At 40.3% G+C, this 20,652-nt stretch overlaps 1 protein-coding gene across 2 annotated transcripts in view; it reads right to left on the bottom strand.

The window, feature by feature from the left end:
- Positions 1-13,518: 13,518 nt before the first annotated feature.
- Positions 13,519-20,652, bottom strand: part of CACNG7 (calcium voltage-gated channel auxiliary subunit gamma 7) — a 170,358-nt gene continuing 163,224 nt past the window's right edge. For both annotated transcript variants that reach the window (XM_072110474.1, XM_072110473.1), the window contains exon 6: positions 13,519-17,716. In XM_072110474.1, the coding sequence (XP_071966575.1) occupies positions 17,459-17,716 (258 nt within the window). In that variant the 3' untranslated portion in view covers positions 13,519-17,458. The remainder of the gene's footprint in view (positions 17,717-20,652) is intronic.

Raw genomic sequence — 20,652 nt, 5'->3', positions numbered from 1 at the left:
AGGAGTCGACACAGATGGTCAGTGGCGATGCCGCCATTATCAGCCTCACCATCCCGCTGCTTGTCCTGTTGAAAAACTCTCTGGTCAGCTTGAAGTCAGAAGCTTTGCGCTCGTCACAAGAGATGGGGGAAGAAGATTCCCTTATTGATAGCCAAAGCACCCTCAGGTCTGTTTCTCAGCGCATATCGAAGGAGGTGGATGAGGAGGAAGTGGAGGAGAATGTTGGCAAGACAGAAAAGGGGAACATTGCTCAGTCCTTCACTGTTCAGCGTGTATGGACAGAAGAAGAGGAGTTGGAGGAGGAGGAAATGGAGAGTCAGGCCAGTGAGGGGAGTGACTTCTTGCGCGTTGGGACTCTGGCGCATATGGCAGATTTCATGCTAGGCTGCCTATCCCGTGACCCTCGCGTTCAAAGAATTTATTCCAGCACCGATTACTGGGTATTCACACTCCTGGACCCACGGTACAAGCAAAATCTTTCCACTCTCATCCCTGGAGAGGATAGGAGTGTGAGAATGCATGAATACCAGCAGGCCCTGGTGCACAAGCTGAAACAGTATTTCCCTTCTGACAGCGCTAGCGGCAGAGGGCGTACTTCTGCGGGACAAGTAGCGAGGGAGAGTAGGCAAGCAGGCAGCTTGCCCAACACTGGCAGGGGTACGCTTTACAAGGCCTTTGCCAGTTTTATGTCACCCCAGCAAGACACTGTCACCTGTCCCCAGTCTGGGCAGAGTAGGGCTGATCTTTACAGAAAGATGGTGAGGGAGTACGTAGCTGACCATACCATCGTCCTAAATGATTACACAGCTCCCTACAACTACTGGGTTTCAAAGCTGGACATGTGGCATGAACTGGCGCTGTACGCCTTGGAGGTTCTTGCCTGCCCTGCCGCTAGCGTGCTGTCTGAGCAGGTTTTCAGTGCAGCTGGTCGCATCATCACCGATAAGCGTACACGCCTGTCGACTGACAGGCTGCCACTTATCATGATGAATTAAGCCTGGATTTCTCAGGATTTCTATTCTCCACCAGGTGAAAGAAGCTCAACCTGAATAATGTATGGACTCCTCCTCCTCATTTTCCTCCTTCTCCTCCTCTTTGTACACTAAAGCAGCGGAAAGTGGCTATTTTTTGCCAGGGCCAACTGGCTCTAGGCATGTATTTAATTTTTCTGGAGGGCCACCTACCTGGTCCTCTGTTTTAAACAATTTTTGGGAGTGCCACATACAGGTACTCTATGTATTTAATTTTTCTGGGGGGCCACCCATCCGCTCCTTTGGTTTGAAAACTTTTTTGGACTGCCACATACAGGCACTATCCAAATTTAATTGTCTCCATAGCAGCCTCCACACGTCTTCTTTATAGCTGCCTCCACACGTTGTCTCCATTGCTACCTCCACACATCATCTCCATAGCTGCCTCCCAAAGTTGTCCATATAGCTGCCTCCCCTGTCCCCTTAGCAAACAAGCTATGTCGCTCTTAATCATGGAAGTCGTCTCCATGGCTGCCTCCACATGTCGTCCCCTTATCAAACGAGCTGTGTCAGGCTCATTTTTCGGGTGTTTCACCAGATACGTTATGGAACTTGGTCACTATGTCGCCACCATGCTGTGTTATCGACTAAATATACCGTCAACCTTTTGTTCACATAGGAAATCACTTCAGCACTTCTTGCTCACCTCGTATGGTTCCTCTCTGCCTCGTATTGGTTTGAAGCCTGAGTCCATTTGGGGTATGTCGCCATGCCACTCTCTAGCCTGCTGCTGCCTCTGCATGCCGTCTTCTATAGTGTCAGGGTCAATTATTGGATGTTTTAGATGCTATCTAGCCTCATTTGGTCACTCTGTCATCGCCATGCTGTTGCCCATAATTTTGGGGTGCGATTAAGCAGCCTCCGAGGCATCCATGCATGCTGCCCCTGCTGTTTCCTGTCCATTTCCGTGGTGCTTCCATCATTTTCTGAGGTTTCCAGGTGTTTGGCCAAGCTTCCCTGTGCAGACCCTTGGTCCCCTTGAAAAATGCTCGAGTCTCCCATTGACTTCAATGGGGTTCGTTATTCAAGACGAGCACTCGAGCATCGGGAAAAGTTTGTCTCGAATAACGAGCACCCGAGTATTTTCTTGCTCGTTCATCTCTAGTTAAGAGATTTATTGTTTATTGTTGCATGGTGGATGATACATAATATCTGCTTTAATTAATTACTCCACTAGGCAAAGCGTATAGAGTTTGTGCCATGACGATTACTAGTCTAGTTTTTTAATTATTTTAAATAGGGCAAAGCATTTAGAATGCGTATAAAACCTTTAACCCCTTCACGCTTTGCGCCGTAGCTCTACGGCGCAGAGGTATAAGGGATGTATGAAGAGGGCTCACGGGCTGAGTCCTCTTCATACAAAGGTGGGGGTTTTTGCATTTTGCAGAAAACCCCCACCGCTAATAACCGTGGTCGGTGCTTGCACCGATCGCGGCTATTAACCCTCTCAATGCCGCCGGCGACTTTGGCGGGCGCCGCCATCTTTTTTACGATCGCCGCGCCACCGAACGTCATCGGGGGGCGGCGATCGGTTACCATGGTAGCCTCGGGTCTTCTTTTGACATGAGGCTACATGGCTTATGCAGGTTCGTTACAATGAGCCACTGGCTCATTGTAATGTATGACCTGCAAAAAAGCCATATATTGCAATACAGAAGTATTGCAGTATATGGTAGGAGCGATCTGACCATCTACGGTTAATGTACCCTAGATGGTCTAAAAAATAGTGGAAAAAAAAAGAAAAAAAAAGTTAAAAAAATTAAAAAAATTAATAAAATATTAAAAAATCACCCCCCTTTCCCTAGAACGGATATAAAACATAATAAACAGTAAAAATCGCAAACATATTAGGTATCGCCGTGTCCCAAAATGCCCGATCTATCAAAATATAAAAACGGTTACGGGCAGCGGTGACCTCCGAGGCGGAAAATGGCGCCCAAATGTCCAAAATGCGACTTTTACACCTTTTTACATAACAACATAAAAAATGAAATAAAAAATGATCAAAATGTTGCACAGACCTCAAAATGGTAGCATTGAAAACGTCGCCTCATTTCGCAAAAAATTACCCCTCACACATCTCCGTGCGCCAAAGTATGAAAAAGTTATTAGCGTCAGAAGATGGCAAAAAAATTTATAAATAAAACCTATATAAATTTGGTATCACCGCGATCGCACAGAACCAAAGAATAAAGTAGGCATGTTATTTGGAGCGAAGAGTGAAAGTCGTAAAAACTGAGCCCACAAGAACGTATGCGTTTTTTTTTCAATTTTTCCACATTTGGAATTTTTTTTCAGCTTCGCAGTACACAGCATGTTAAAATAAATAACATTACGGGAAAGTAAAATTTGTTACGCACAAAATAAGCCCTCACACAGCGAGAAATGAGCCGAAAAACCCTGCGTCCTTAAGAAGTTAATACTGTATTGTGAGTTGCTTTTGATAACCAAACAAACTGTATGCCTACTAGAATGTATATGTGTGTACTAATGTTGAATATCTTGTATATTATCCTTATTTTTGTTTTTTTTTTGAAAAGTTGAATAAAGAAATTTATAAAAAAAAAAAAAAAAACTAGACACCATTATTCCAACTTAACCCCTTTTTTATTTTTCCATGTACAGAGCTGTGTGATGGCTTATTTTCTACGTGACAAATTACATTTCAAAATGATGGTATTTAATATTCCACGGCGTGTACACGGAAGCGGGAAAAAATTCCAAATGCAGTGAAATTGATAAAAAAAACGCATTTGTGCCATATTCTTGTGGGCTTGGATTTTACAGATTTCCCTGTGTGCCCCAAATGACATCTCTACATTATTCTTTGGGTCGGTACGATTACGAGGATATCAAATTTATATAGATTTTATAATATTTTCATACATTTAAAAAAATTAAAAGCTGCTGTACAAAACTTTTGGGGGGATTTTGCCATCTTTTGGCGCTAATAACTTTTTAACCTTTGGAGCTTTGGGTGGTATTGTTTTTTTGGGGATTTTGATAATGCTATGATTTTTAGGACTGTTTTAGGTCTGCGACCTTTTGAACACTTTTTATAGAATTTTTTTTCAAATGGCAAAAAAGTGCCATTTTCGACTTTGGGCGCAATTTTCTGTTACGGGGTTAAATGCAGTGAAAAAACATTATCATATTTTTATAGATCGGGCATTTTCGGACGCAGCGATACCTAATGTTTTTATGATTTTTACTGTTTATATTTATATCAGTTCTAGGGAAAGGGGGGTGATTTGAGATTTTAGGTTTTTTACTATTTTTCAGACTCCCTAGGGTAATTTAACCCTAGGTTGTCTGTAAGATGCTATCATATACTGCCATACTACAGTATGGCAGTATATGGGGATTTTACTCCATGCACCGGGACCCTGCATGTGACGTAATACTACGTCACATGTCAGTAAGGGGTTAATAAACAACTGAACTATGTTTCCCCTAAAAATGAGACTACAAAATGTTTGAAATATGTCCTTTAGGTTATGGAATTTTGTCATGAAATGTCCTTTGTATTATCCCCTCTCCTCCAGAATTGTAATTTTTTATGTAGTAGGGTTCATCATAGAAGGGTTATGTGGGTTTTCGAAACCTGGAACCTAGTCACCATATATAACTGAGATTGGTGACTCACATGGAAACTTCAATTTGTATGTTTAAATAAAAGGAGGTGTAAACCTACATGATCTGGCACGTGGCAATAATTGTGTAACTGTAAGGTAACTGTAAAACACTCCCATTACGGCTGTGCAGAATTTATATGTTCTCTCCATGTTTGCGTGGGTTTCCTCCAGGTCCCCTGGTTTCCTCCCATACTCCAAAAAAACATACTGGTAGGTTGATTAGGTTGTGAGCCCGATAAGGGACAGGGAACAATTTGGCAAGTTCTGTGTGTGCTATATAAGTAAAGGCCTTATTATTATTATAAAGAGCGATTCCATTTTGTCTGCAGAGGCAGGATGCAGCACTGAGAAATGTCATGTAAAGATCATGAATCTACCAGGCATGCACAGTTGGTAAAGCAGAATAATACCTGAACTCCGTGGGGAACATTTGCTTACAGCATCACTCAAGTTCAATGAAAGTGCATTGTCCGTCTATAGTGCAGCGTGCGGCTATTCACTAAGATTGTGCGCCTTAAAAAAATAAATGTGTGACTTCCCCACTCAGGTCCAACAGAGTTCACCATGTAAAAAGAAAAAAGTTTTTTTCAGCTCACCCACTGCGTACAGCCATGTGTTGATTGCCGGTGCATGGACAAAACTGAGCCGGATCAGTGCATGAAGTCAAAGTAAAGGCGGTAATCCAGCAGTGAGGCAGATATGAGGGCACGATGTAAATAAAAAGTTGAAGTTTATTTCATCCTTTAAAAAGTTAAAACCATGGTACCGTTTTAACTTTTTAAAGGATGAAATAAACTTCAACTTTTTATTTACATCGTGCCCTCATATCTGCCTGGCTGCTGGATTACCGCCTTTACTTAGAGTTCACCATGTGTTTTGTGGTGCATTTTAAACATAGTGCTTGTGACACAATTTGAAAGCTAAATGCCACGCTCAGTCTTAATGATTCAGACTGTCCAAAGGCACGCCTCCTAATTTGTGACAGCGCACACTTCTTAAATACCTGTTTAAACCTTGAAAAAGGTGCACATTCTGACTAAAGTGTGCAATGTAACCTTGAGTAAATGACCCCCAGTGTAAAAACTCAAGTGTGAAAAAGGTATACCAGACAATGGATCCAATAGGGAGCCTGTAACCCTTATGATAATAAAACAGCCTCAGAGCAAAGACTGCAGGAGGAAAAAAGTATTATCATTTACTCAATCTGTGGAAAGCCTGTGTGTGAACTTTGCCAGCAGCCCATAGGTATCCCTAAATAAGCAGTATTGTCCACCATTGTAGCGGGGTCAGTTTAATTCTTTGAACTTGTATTTAGTTGAGATTCTCCACATGATTCAGCAGGACTGCTGAGGAAACACAGGAGTCAGGGCAATATATTAGGCTTAGAGCAGTCGTGTATTTAGGGCAAGATTTGGAGCAAATAATCCACCCAGAGAAACTGCTGTCTCCCCTCCCCCATCACCTCACACAAGGAAGTGGCAGGAGAGACTCTACAAGTCTGCAAGCTGTCCACTCATGTTCTGTGCTGGAGTGTTACTTAGGTAGGTAGATAGATAGAGATACATGGATAGATATGAGATAGATAGATAACTATAGATAGATAGACATGAGATAGATAGATATGATATAGATAGGATATACATAGATAGATAGGAGATAGAAAGATATTAGATAGATGATATATGAATAGATAATATGTAGATATGGGATAAATAGATATGAGATACAGTAGATAGTTAAATATGATAGATATGGTGTCATTGGTCAGCAACGTGTGCTTGTGATGAGGTGACAGGAGTCAGGTCTCGCCCCTCCATCTTGCTGATTGTAGTTTTTTTGAGAGCTGGAAACTATGGTTGCTATGGGACAAAAGAGGTACTAAATGAGGACCGAGAGGCAAAATACTTTGAGAAATCAATCCCAGGTACACCTGGAGCAGAATTGTGTATTTTAGTTTTTTTTTGCTCAGAATGATGGTTACACTTTAAATGGTCAGTGTGCTAATAATTGGCGCTTGCCTGCAACCTTCCCACAAAAATTCCTGCCCCTTCCTGTGACTCTTGCTGGATATTCAAGCCATCCCCTGAAGAGAAATCCCCCCTGTGTATCCTGCGTTCCTATGTATCCTGATCCGTGTGCCAGTCCGCTGCTGTGTTCCTGATCTGTGTGCCAGTCCATTGCTGTGTTCCTGATCTGTGTGCCAGCTCCTGCGATTCCTGATATGAGTTCTAGTGTGCATTCCATTGCTGTTCTCTCGCTGTCTCCCCGGTACTGACTGTCTTCTGCATTACTACCTTGGCTGCCACCACGGGCTAGTCGCACCTGTGTTAGCAAGCTCATCCTGCTTTGGAGCGGGCTCTGGCGAAGACTAGGTGCCACTTAGACTCCGGTCCCAGGTGTCAGCTAGTATCATCTCTCACGGAGGTTCAGAGGGTTCACAGACTCCCAGCCCTGACAGTCATCATAGCCATGAACCAGACCAGACAATAAAAAGTTGCATTACCTATCTATGACCTAGTCAAAAATGTCCTGCTACAAATGTTTTTAATTTTCTACTCCTCTGATGGTTTTCTTTCACATCAATGGTCTAATTTACCACCTTCTTATTATGTCATTTTATGTAGAAAATGTGTGATGCTTCTAAAATTTTGTTATCAGTAGAATAGGTTATACTTTATGTACCTAAATAAATCTAATCTACACCTTAATACAGTATGAAATTATGGCTGCTGAAAAGACCAAAGTAGTCTCAAAAGGTAGCTGTTAAAAGCTATGAAATATGGAGAACTCTTGATTTTGCACAATGCATTACAATATTGTAGTGTGAAAGAGAAAAAATATATGCTCAAGTATAAGCCAAGTTTTTCCTCACAAAAAAATGTGCAGAAAAACAAAAACTCGGCTTATATTCAAGTCAAGAAAAAGTTAAAACTCATCTTTCTGACACCCCCTGCAGGTCTTCTCTTCTTTGGTCCAGCAGCGGAAGTTCTGTCCGCGCGCCTGCACACACTATGATGTGTGTTGGCCGGGCAGCTTGTGTGCCGGGGCATCACATAGACCTGCCGCTGCCAGCCTGAAGAAAAGACCTGCAGGGGGCATCGGAAAGGTGACTTTTGACTTTACTTTTTTTTAGGAATTGGGCAAACGGAGACTGGCTGGCTGCCTACAGAGGCAAGGGGCTAGCTGACTACAGGGGCAGGGCACTGGCTAACTACTAGGGCAGGGGCCTGGCTAACTACTTGGGCAGGGGGCTGGCTAACTACTTGGGCAGCGGCCTGGCTAACTACTGAGGCAGCGGCCTGGCTAACTACTGGGGCAAGGGGCTGGCTAACTACTGGGGCAAGAGGCTGGCTAACTACTGGGGCAGGGGGCTGGCTATATTCTGAGGGTAGGGGCTGGATGGCTATATACTGTCTTTGACCAATGCATTTCCCACCTTAGGCTTATACATGAGTCAATAAGTTTTCACAATTTTTTGTGACAAAATAAGGGGTCTCTGCTTATATTTGGGTCGGCGTATGCTCGCGTATATATGGTATTCTGTGTGTTGCCTAGTTAAATTATGCCAAGCTGTTAAACAACAAGTATAAGGCCCAAATTCAAGATTGGTTGGGGTGCATCACCCAGCAACCCACTAGTTGTTCTCTGATATGCAGAAAATGGAACAGGAAGTAGACAGTTCTGTTCTCTGTGTAAACAATGATGATCTGGAGTATTGCAGAATCCCAGAAAAAGCTAGTGGAATTAGGGTTCATAATTCTAAAAATCTCATTTTTATCTTTAAAATTGTTGTTGGAGTATTGGCAAAGTGTAGTGTTTGCTACAGCTTGTTGTGCTTTTTCTTTAAAAATTTTAATTTCCAAATCGCCTAGATGCAGATTATGTGACAATACTTTCTGTCTACATTTTTGGACCAGGGTTTACTGAAATGAATGATTCACCATGTTCTTTCCCGTTCTAGAAATGTGAAATTCTAGCAATGAATAAAGTGTATAAAAAGATAAGTTAGAGGATCTTACACTATTTTGTCCCAATGTCATCGATGGCGAAAAATATATTTTAAGTGGCGCAAGATTAGTTATCATTCTGTTCAAAACATGACTTTTTATTTTCTGCTTTGTGTTTAAATAAAAACGTAATAAGGTAAGTAAGTAGATAATCCCTGGGTGGAAAAAAAAAACAACAGTACATATAGTGCGGTACTTCACATGCTCAAATCTCCTCTTTGTATTAGTTTGTTAATGGAAATTGCTTTAATATTGGCAATTTTAAAATTATTACCATGCATTCAATTTAACAAAGATATTATAAAAGATTAGCAGAATCCATTCCCAGAAGTGATTATGACTATGGTTCAATGTTTCAGTATGACAACCTCCAAAATCATATAAATATTGGATTTTATACAGCAAATATTATTCCTGACATTTATAGTTGTCTTATGTGGCAAATAAATGAATGTGATATATAGTGGAAACAAAGAAAAATATTCAGAGCATGATTAATGGTGTTCTGATTTATAGTTTAATCACTATTTTAAAAAGAAATTAAATACTTTGATATAGTTTGTGTTCCAGTTCTTCACCATTTTCAAGATATGCATTTACTGTGATTTTAAGAATAATTGTCAAGAACTCATCCTGCTCTGAGCTGAGAAGAGCATATATAAGTGTTGTGAGTTATGTTCATCACTCCACGTATAGCTGTTGTCCAATACAGATGATAGCATTACTGTATATACATTTTTATCTTTTTGTTACTTCTACAGCACTCATGTTGGACAAAAGAGAGGACAGTGTTTGGACTAAAACATTTAATATGGGTTGCCTAACTTACGAATGTACATCATTTTATCCTACAAACATAAAAAACACTGCTTTGTATGAATAACACATGTCTGCCTTGTGTCTGCTGGCAAGTCCCTTCTTCCCCCACCCTTGGACTGCAGGAGGAACAGTGGGAGAGCAGACATGAGGTGAGAGACACACTGCTTTTCATGAATAGCACAGACCCTTAGGGCACCCTGCTCCTACAGAAAGGGTGCCAGGTAGGCTTATATACTTCATTTTCTGGTGATAGGAACTATGCATTTTTTAGCTAAAAACCGTGTGGAGACTGGTAAGTATAGTGCTATAGGAACATGTTTTAGGCTCATTAGTGAAAATCTGGTGACAATCAATTGCGATGTTCTATCAATCATCGGTTACAGAAATAAATCTTAACTGGAAGTACTGACCTGCCATAATATGATTCTTGTCAATGTGACCCTGTTATTTTGCTTCACTGCAGCACTTCAACCTGCATTTCCTGTTTTACTAACAGTTCTTCAGTGCTTTCCTGAAGTGTAAAATAAAGTCCCTCTATCAGGAATGAGTTACCTCATCAGCTGTCATTCCTGCCCATAAGATCCAAACTGCAGATGTCTGATCGACCCTTTCAAGACCTTATTGTCATGGGTGCCCCTGCAAACCATGTCTCGGGTCGCAGACGCACCCTTGTATCTTTTTGTGGCCCACTGTGCCACTCACCTCGCTGGGTTCCAGCGGGGTCTCCCACGGCCATAGGAGGTGGGGATGCGTGCACCAGCTCTGTAAATTTGAAGGACCATCATACCGATAATTGGCGCTGGCCAGCTGTCTTTCCTGATAAATTCCCAGCCCTTTCCTGTGTTCCTGTGTGCCTCATAGCCTTCAATAAATCTTGTCTGATGCCCTGTGAGATTATCCTGATTTCCCATTGTAACCTTAATTCTGTTCCTAACTTCGTTCCTTTGCTGCCTCTCCTTACCTTCTGCTACGTTCCTGACTCTGATCCTGTGCTGCCTGTCTTGACCTCCTGACTTTCCCTGACTACGAGTTTGCCTTACAATTCTGTACCTGCCTTCGCTGCCACCGCAGACAAAGTCACACCAGTGGAACGACCTGGTGGTACAATGCCGCAACAAGTCCAACCTGCTTTGTGGCGGGCTCTGGTGAAAACTGGGTACCATTTAGACTCCGTTTGCAGGTGTCCGCTTATGTCATCACCTGCGGTGGTACAGAGGATCCACTACTACTGATCCTGACACTTATTATAGTTTTTATGAATACTATCATAAGGTTCTGGAAGATAGGTTGGTCTTGGAAAGTTAAGGATCACGTGGCTCTCCATCTTCTGCCATATTATGGATAGGAATGACTGCTGATGAGGTAAAATCATCTCTGAACCAGGGGACTTTACTTTACAATTCAATAAAGCAGTACAGAACTTTTAATAGATGTAAATTGGTAAGCTACCTCATACAATTTCCTGAACATATTAAAAACATAAATTAAAGTGATTTACCCCTTTTAGTGCCTATATTTATATGTATACATGTGGAGTGCAGTTAACGTTATTAATACTTCACAACAGCTATATAAATCTATTTGATAGTTTCAGTGTCCAGGATGTTGCAGTTAAGAGTCATCTAAACCACGTACAACATTGTACCATGTTAATCTAAAACCAGGGCTATAGCAGCTATTTACAGGATTGAGCCTATTTATGTAAAATATTCTCATTCACCTGCAGCAAATATCTTGAAAATCTTGAGGAATGGAAACACAAGGTATTTTAGAAAGTTGTACAACTTTTCATTTATCTAATCACTTATTTTATTAACTGTAGGTACAGGTGGAAAATCCTATTTAATAGTTAAATGGATATCACAAAACAAATTGCAAAACAGAACCTTACTTTAAATCCACAAATTGGCTAATCAAGTAACATATCTGTCTGATAGCTCCTTTTTCACTGCCATCTCTAGTCCACAATATGTTATTTTTACACCAATTAAAATGATCATCCTAATAATGTAAACAGACATCGTAAATAGCAAATGCTTGTGGAATACTTATACCTAGTAATAAATACTGTTTCTTTTAGGTTACATAATTTTATAAAATTTGTAATAAAGAAATTTTAAATAAACATACAATAAAAAATTTTTTTTTATTTGATGCTTCATATTGACAGAAATATAATAACACCATGGGGGCATTTTTCACTATGTTGTCTGGTTTCCTGTACTTCTTTTTGAGACTTTTTTTTTGTCTCAACTGCAACAAAATGTCTCATAATGTAGTACAAGAAACCAGACAATGTGGTAATAAATCCCCCTACAATGTTATTATATTTCTCTCACTATCAAATATCTTATTTATTTTACATATTGGATGATTATGCAAACATGTAGTTTTGGTACAGAATAAGGTTAATTTATCCAAAACATAATCAGAGTCCATTTCAGAGTCAGGATATACATCTTCAAATATACTGTACCAGCAAATCATCACCATGACAGCACAAAATTTGGAAAATCCAATTGTCACTGGGACAAAAAGACATTTTTGTCTGGAGCTACAACTATAAAATATACCTGTTACAACATACACATTTAACTTAAGAACAAACCTAAAGAACCTATCTTTTACATAACCTGGGGGCTTCCTGTATAATTTCCTATAAGTGCTACAACTCTATTAACCAACATTTACTTTATTTTGGCCACTATAATTGTAATATCTCTGCAATATTTGACATTTGTTCAACAAACACCAACATCATCAAAGAACAGAGGTTTGGTTATTACCCATTTCAACCTACAAACCATATGAAGTCATTCGCTGCTTTGAGTAGTTGACTTCTTCATTTATTCTCTATCATTATATTAATTCAAGAACTATATTAAAAATATCAGTCAATACAAATTAGTGAAATGTTTCTGAACAATGTAAACTATGTAATGGTATGATATGCCAAGCATATGATTTAACCTATACATCTACATGACAGGCTTATTTTACCTTAATATTTAGTTAGGGTCACAAGGGAATTTATATAGCATTTCTATCAACCCCTTCTCTGCTACAGACAGATACAGGGTATCAACTTCACATGCATGCATAGCAGCTACCACCATTCAAATCCCTTAAAGAACCAAATAGTTTGCATATCCTTGAATCCTAGTAAAATGTCATCAAACATTTGAACTATACAAGACAGAATCATAAACAATTTGTAAATTATAGAGAAATTTTAAAAATTAAAATGAAGCAATCTGTTTGGTCAGTTAGAGGTATGCTTTATATATTACATATATTCACTCGTTTCAGTGGGGGTTTTTTCTCTTATATTCCCACTCATTAATTTAAGAAATAAAAGGCTTTGAAAGCTTAGCTGTAACCTAAACTATAGCAAAAATAAAATCCTTAATTAGTAAGGAGAAAAGTATCTTATCAATAATGATTTATCCAGAAGTCATTACGGACCTTCTTTTTAATCTGATGGAAAGGCAATACCCACTGTGAGCAATGGTCTCTGTTTCTTGTGAAGTATGTGGATGTTACACAAACAAATACCCATTTTGGTATACTTTTTTATAAGGCAGTGCAAAGAGTCACTGTATAATACTCAAAGATGGAATGAGGAAAACGTAAGTAAACTAAAAGCTTCCAAAAGCCAAACATTGGTGGCTCTGGTGTAATGGGGTTAAGGGCCAAGATCAAGGTTCGGGAATTAAAAGAAAGTTGCCTTAATGAAAAATGAAAGGGTAGGGGAGAAATGTTGACTTGCAGGCTGTAAGAAGCAGAGCCTGTATTCTAGGATTACATGTTATGGGGAAATGACTCAACAGAAAGTTGCAGACATAGGAGGGACACTGAGTCAAGAACCCTCCTACAAGATGGTCTAGAGGAGACAGCTGGGGTGTAAGGGGTAACAAAAAATAAATCATTGCATTGAAGCTGCCATCATACAGTGGCTGGCCCTTGCTCCTGTAGATACTGAAGTACCCTTTACCTGTGGTATATCTGGAATCTCCACACACACTGCTTTTATGTCATCTTCATAGTCTGCATACCAGAAATAGTATGGGATGATATGTTAACATATTTGTTAACACAATGTGAACACATGTAAATGCATTGTGAAGATCATCAAGACCTTATAGACAAGCAGCCAGCTGTGTGCACAAAAAAAAATGATACACACTTCTGGAGCAGAGCAGGGTGCACCAGATTCATGTGTGCCACATTTCATGAATCTGGCAGACGCTGCACATTTCACAGGAAAACTAGACATGGTACAGTTCACTGTTTTTAATAAATATGGGCTAAATACTGCTGTTATCACAGAATTTTATAAACTAACAAGTCTTCACAGAGACACATATGTTTTGTATTTGATATTTATATTATTTTAACTTTTTCCCTCTCTTTATCTCTATTTCTTTCTGTCTCTTTCTATGGGGGATATTTATCAGGGGATCTGCAACAGTGGCATAGAAGCCCTGAAATAATCACAAATGCTAGCTTATTGCTAGCACTTGCAATTATTTGCCCAAATTCGCCATCTTCACGCCAGTGGGGTGGGAAGGGGCGTGAAGGGGGTGCATGGCTGGCCGGGAGTGGGCCCACGTGGGGCGTTACAGTCCAAAAAAGTTTGGACACACCTTCTCATTTTCTGTATTTTCATGACTGCAAAAATCATAGATCGACACCCAAGGCATCAAAACTATGAATTAACACATGTGGAATGAGCTTCAAGAGGTAGTCACCATAAAAGGTTTTCACGGGTTACAATGTTAGGACCTTCAGTTGTTCATCAGTCAGTCAGTCACCTTCAGTTCATGAGTCACCAGCCTCAGAAATCGCAGGTTTACAGCAGCTCAGTTTAGAGACCAGGTCAATGGCACACAGCAGACACATCACTACAACAACTGTTAAGAAGAGACTGTGTGCAGCAGCCTTCGTGGTAAAATAAATGCTAGGAAACCACTGCTAAGGACAGGCAACAAGCACAAGAAACTATTTTTAGGGTTAAAGAACACTGGCAAGAACATTGGTTCCAAGCACTGTGCCTTTGTACAACACAAGAAAAGGTGAACGAATGGACTATACATGCCTGTGGTTCCCACAGTGAAGCATGGAGGCAGGAGTGTGATGGTGTGGAGGTGTTTTGCTGGTGACACTATTGGGGATTTATTCAAAATTGAAGGTATACTGAGCCAGCATGGTTACCAAAGCATCTTTCAGCAGCATGCTATTCAATCTGGTTTACGTTTAGTTGAACCATCATTTATTTTTCAACAGGACAATGACCCAAAACACCTCCAGGCTATATAAGGGCTATTTGACCAAGAAGGAGAGTGATGGGGTGCTATGCCAGATGACCTGGCCTTCACAGTCACTAGACCTGAACCCAATCAAGATGGTTTGGGGTGGGCTGGAGCATTCGGCTGCATTCACACTGCAATATGGGGGACGTATATACGGCCGACATATATGCGGCCGATATACGTCCCCCATACACTTCTATGGGCTCGCAGCGCCCTATGGGAGCGGTACGGTGCCGCACACGGCGGCGCCATCATACATCGCTATGGAGAGGGGCGGGGGTGAGCTGCGCTCACTTCCTCTCCCCGCGCTGCCGCGTGCCCGCCGTGCTACAGTGCGGCAGGCACACGGCAGTGTGCATGTAGCCTTAAGGCAAAAGGGCCAACAAATGCTAAGCATCTCTGCGAACTCCTTCAAGACTGTTAGAAGACCATTTCTGGTGACTATCTCTTGAAGCTCATCAAGAGAATGCCAAGTGTGTACAAAGCAGTGATCAAAGCAAAAGGTGGCTACTTTGAAGAACCTAGAATATTAGACATATTTTCAGTTTTTTTACACGTTTTTGTAGTATATAATTCCACATGTGTTAATTCATAGTTTTGATGCCTTTAGTGTGAATCTACAATTTTTGTAGTCATGAAAATACAGAAAACTCTACAGAAAAGAATCAGAATAACAATGTTGGTAATATCCGGGTGCCTGCCAAATGAACCAGGCCTCATGTCCTCCAATGCATACACAAAGGATAATACCAGGTGATTGACAAAGGTTTAGTTTGAGCTGAAACATACAAAGTATAGAATAAAACGACCACATTTTTTAAAACTTGCTTGGAGTGGTGTTTCTTTCTTTGTGTAATAAATATATATATATACAGTTGAGAAAAATGGCAGCACTCCAACATGTGCCAAACAGCTACGTTTATGGCCTGGAGCCAAAAATGTGTATTTTGGAGGAACCGTTTGTCCGTGTCCTGGGACATGCACCCGACCTCTATTGCCTATAGCTGAGTCCCACTACTACTTTCTGTTTATATAATGACAGAGTTGTATAATCCATAATGACTTCTAGCCAGTACATTATTTTGTCACTACATCTCGTTATATTTGTTAAATTGCTTTGATATATATCAACTATATATATTTACATTTCAGTGCTCTTCAAACACCATTATATTCTGCTCACTGCAGAAACAAAATGTCTTCCGTGGATGAAAGGGTATACAATGGGCAAAAGCCAGTTCTTTTCAAGTCCCTGTGTGAGTCAACTCAGTAAAATAATTACATCTTTCTATACATAATGTTTCTGTACATTTAAGAATGTGTTGTAATAATAGTGCAAGGTGAAAAAATGTCTTTTACTTGGGTTGTCAGCCATCGGTAGATGTAGGCTATCTGTTCTTGTTCACTGTGCAAGCAAGTTTAAATTAAGACAATACATACTTACCTATATTTAACCTGAATCTGTTAGATAATTAACAAATGGATCAAGATTAACTGAAACAGTTTGCTTTTCTCATTAAACTTGTCTACATTTCGATATCAAATCTGGTTTCTTTATCATCTACAGCCTCCATATAGTTATCTTAGTTTAGTGGTAAACTTGAGTAGTTTTATTGTTGTCATTGTTGTCTTTTTTTTAAATAACAGGGCGTTCCATACTGATGATTAGAAAAGTGTATTATAAATGATTGGTTTTGTTGAATAAACCATAGTGAGAAAGACAAATAGACTTTATGACCATGACAATCAGATAATCAACCCACAGACAGTGTCCATGGCATGTTGTCTACTTAAGCAACCAGATTATTGTGCACATTTTGCTTTTGTATTATTTTTCCTAACAAGTTGAAGGCTACCTGGAAAATTATAAAATAGCAATGTTTCAATGGAAAGTGAAACTATTAGATATAGCTTTGAACATTCAATGTGATCTACTTTAGCTAGCACAGTGAACAGTGAAGCAGAAGCACCTGTAAGATGACAAACTTAAAGCTACTACACCTCATAAAGAGGATGGTAAAGGTAGTCTATTAAGTTTCCAGTTTGTGGTCATGAAACTACATGTTCGAAGCATGTGAACATCACAAATCCACATGTAGCAATTTGCCTTCATTTGCTTCATTTTCAAATTGCTTTGTTATCTTCAATAGTCGTACTTGCTGGAGAAATTGCTATTTTCTTCTAAATTTGTTGAACATTGCATCACAATAAAACAGTAGAGAGGATGTCTTCTGTTTGTTTTTTCCTTCCATGTTAATCATTGAAGAAATTAGAAATACTTTACATAGTCAAAAGTTTAGTATTGAATATCAATCTCTTTTAAAGTATTTAGAAATTACTCTGTAGAAAACTGATAAAGACAAATGTTAGGATAGAAAGAAAAATTCTAAATAAAAGTGAAAACGTAAAGTATAAAATACATGAATATATGAAATGGCTAGAATGTATATTTATGTTTTCTATAAAACCATAAAAAACAATAAAGAAACTAAAGTAAAAGATTCCTCAAATGGCTATGAGCAATAATGTTCCGCAAAATGGGAAGTAAAAGCTCACACTTGAAACTATGAAATAATGTTTCTAGTTTTACAGGTCACAAGTTTTATCCTAAGTAGATGTTTAGAACTTCCAAACATTTTCTCTTTTAAACCATTTTAGCATGGTGATGTTGATATATGTATGTGGTCTGGGTACTTGATTGCAGGAGGATAGTTCTGAGTCATCTGGATTGACACATCACTAGAGATTTCTGATGGACTGCGACCACGATGCCATACTTCAGGGTGTAGAAATTGACCTGAGTAGTCTGAACAGTCGCTGAGGCGCGGTCGGTAGAAGGCTGGATGGGGGCGATACATCTCCTCTTCTGCATAACGCTTTGTGAATAGATAGACAGACATAACACCAGCTCCCTTTGAAAACACAAAACAACAATTGTAATAAACTTAATAACTTGTAAATGTATGAAATACTGGTGTATAGTGTGCTTATGTTATCCATATCCCTCCCATCGCGCCAGAAATAACAAGAGGTGCTGGCCTCTTGATATATCTGACGGCTTGTCACATGGTCAAATGATTCTATGTAAGGTTCTGCCTAGCATAGAACTGTGATTTAACCTGTTCCTGAAATGGGTACTAGCTACAACTATTTGCCGCACTAAGTCTGGCACACCATTCTCAACGCCACTCCACGCCCACATGGAGGTGGAATAATGGAGGTAAAAAGTTGCCATTCATGCTCGTTTGTCAAGGCTTGTGAGCCGTATTCAAAAACCTTGTACATTTATTTTTTAATATAGATTTTAAAATTTTTTGATTAAGATCTTTTGTTATTCTCTAAGGGGTGGTGCCAAATGGATGTTTTATTTGACCAAATCTTTCATTGTTTTCACATTTAAATTTTTACAAATACAGGACATTTTGCCTGCTTTTGCTTTTTGTTGTTGTAGAATATTTTGTAGTTTGTATATACAGCACTAGAGTACCAGAGCACTAGACTGCAAATAAATAAATGTGCAAACTGGTTCCACATGTATTTATGTATTGTTTGCTCTAGTATTGTTGTTGCGGCTGCACTATGTTTGCTGCAACACAATACCGTGCACAAGGGGCGTTCCGGTGCATGTTCGTACTGTGCACAATATTTATGTCAGAAGTCGGTCATAAATGTGTTCCACACCCGTTTAAACTGATTTTTTTTAAACCAGTTTTTTTCTGGCGCCCCAGATTCATAAAAATCATGCTCCCACAGTTTGATGTATTTTGAGGTTGTTTTCCTATGGTGAATTACAACTACTGTATGTACAACATCCAAATTTAATGGCACCATGGAGCAGCATTAAAAACAATGGGGCTCATTTACTAAGGGTCCGTACGCCGCACTTTTGTCGGGTTTCGCGATTATTTCCATTTTGCGCTGAATTTCCCTGGGTTTTTGGTGCACACGATCGGATTGTGGCGCATCGGCGTCGGCTTGCATGCCACAGAAATGGGGGGGGGGGGGGTTTGTGGCCGTCGGGCAACCCGACGGATTCGGACAAACTGCAGAATTAAAAAATGGAATTGTGTCGCAAGATCAAGCACTCACATGCATCAGGAAGAAGCAGGTGAACTCCGGAGGACCTCGCCGCAGAATCGACGGATGCAGGAACTCAGGTGCACGTTCTTAACGAATCACGGCAGACCCGAATCCTCATCGGACAACACACCGTGGGATCGCGACAGGACCAGGTAAGTAAATCTGCCCCATTATTTAAGGGTCAAATTATAGTTTCACTTAACTCAGACTTTATACTGAAGCATGCAGAGCTTTATCTTTATGGAATCTTAGTATTTCTTATAGGCAACCAATAATAAAAACCACCATTGCATGCTCCAGAGTTATAGAATTCTTTGCAGCTAATGACAGCTCCATAATAATGTATGCATCACAAAGGCATCTTATGCTAGAACATGAAGTGCCAAAGAGTCTGATGTAACATAGCCACAGAGATTGTGTGAAACTTATATAAGTAGCATGCTTGTCACCTACATCATGAGCCAAGCTCTGATATGTTCCATTTAGAGATGGGCGGAATTTTTAAAAAATTTGATTAGGTGAATTTGGGGAACTTTCTGTCAAAATTCGATTCGACCCGAATCAAATCATGGTGATTAATGTTACAAAACAGGTGTTTCCTGGCTGCAGAGAGCCTGTAGGGTGTTGTAGAACGTTGTGCCATGCTCAAATATGCATAGGGAGTGTGGTTTGGTCTTCAAACAATGCTGTGTTTTAGTATGACACAAACATGACAGCCTCTTAATCGCTTCACTCTTCCATGGGCACTTACAGGGGCCAACTTGACCAAATAAGTGAAGCTGAAACGCAGCCTGACAAGGAATCATCTGTGCCAGCCTGAAAAGACTGAGCTGAGGGCCAAGGTCCCACTATAACATCAAAGAGTGCAATTTTTTTACACTGACATCAAATGATACTATAGATTACGACAGAACCTGTTCTGTTAAATGCTGATACATGTAGAAACCCCCGAAAAGAGTGGAGAGGGTGTTGGCAGTAATTTTGCATTGACTGGCAAGACTATTACAGAAATCCACGGGGAACAGAGACTAGAGTCAACCTTGAACAGGCCATTGCCAAAGTGAGACTGACAGCAGTTCTGGAAGCACAAGCAGCCAGACTCAAGGGAACATGCTTCAACTGCAGAGAGGAGAAACAGCATCCCCAGACACCCACTATTAAGCCCAGTTAGACCTAGTCGTGATAGGGGCCCCTCATGTGTCAGAGCAGTAGCAGCAGCCAGCAATCTGCTCAGCAAAGCCAGTGAGTTAATCGTAGATCACCCAGTTACTGTGCAAGTATCCACAGTAACTGGGTGACTCGCACAGTATCCCGACCCAAGTACAGCCCAAGCATCTAAGCATGGCCAGACAGCTCAGACTCTAGTTTGCAATCCTGATTCCCCAGAATGTAACACTGACACGGTGCACTACTCTGAATCCTGACACTCTGTTGCCAGCCTTACATGCTTCAGAAGGGGGTTGAGAATGGTGACAACCCAGATGTTGAGTTTATTTGTAGATGGCTCCAGGTCTGCAATAGAAGATGGACGGTTCTACACAGGATATGCAGTGGTCATTGGAAAACATGAGGTAGTAAAAGCAGAACCCCTCTCACCACACCGCACAGGAGGTGGAATTGATGTCACTCAAGGAAACTCTACAGCTAGCAGGGGGTGAAAGGGGCAAACATCTATACCTACTCTAGGTATAGTTTTGGGGTCTAAACACGACTATGGACCTATATGGAAGGCTAGAAATTTCCCCACCTCAGCAGGCACCACTTTCAA

The sequence above is a fragment of the Engystomops pustulosus genome, chromosome 6 (assembly GCF_040894005.1).
Source record: "Engystomops pustulosus chromosome 6, aEngPut4.maternal, whole genome shotgun sequence".
NCBI classification, from domain to species: domain Eukaryota; kingdom Metazoa; phylum Chordata; class Amphibia; order Anura; family Leptodactylidae; genus Engystomops; species Engystomops pustulosus.
Note: the sequence above shows the minus strand (reverse complement) of the source record. Positions and strands in the feature narration are given on the sequence as shown.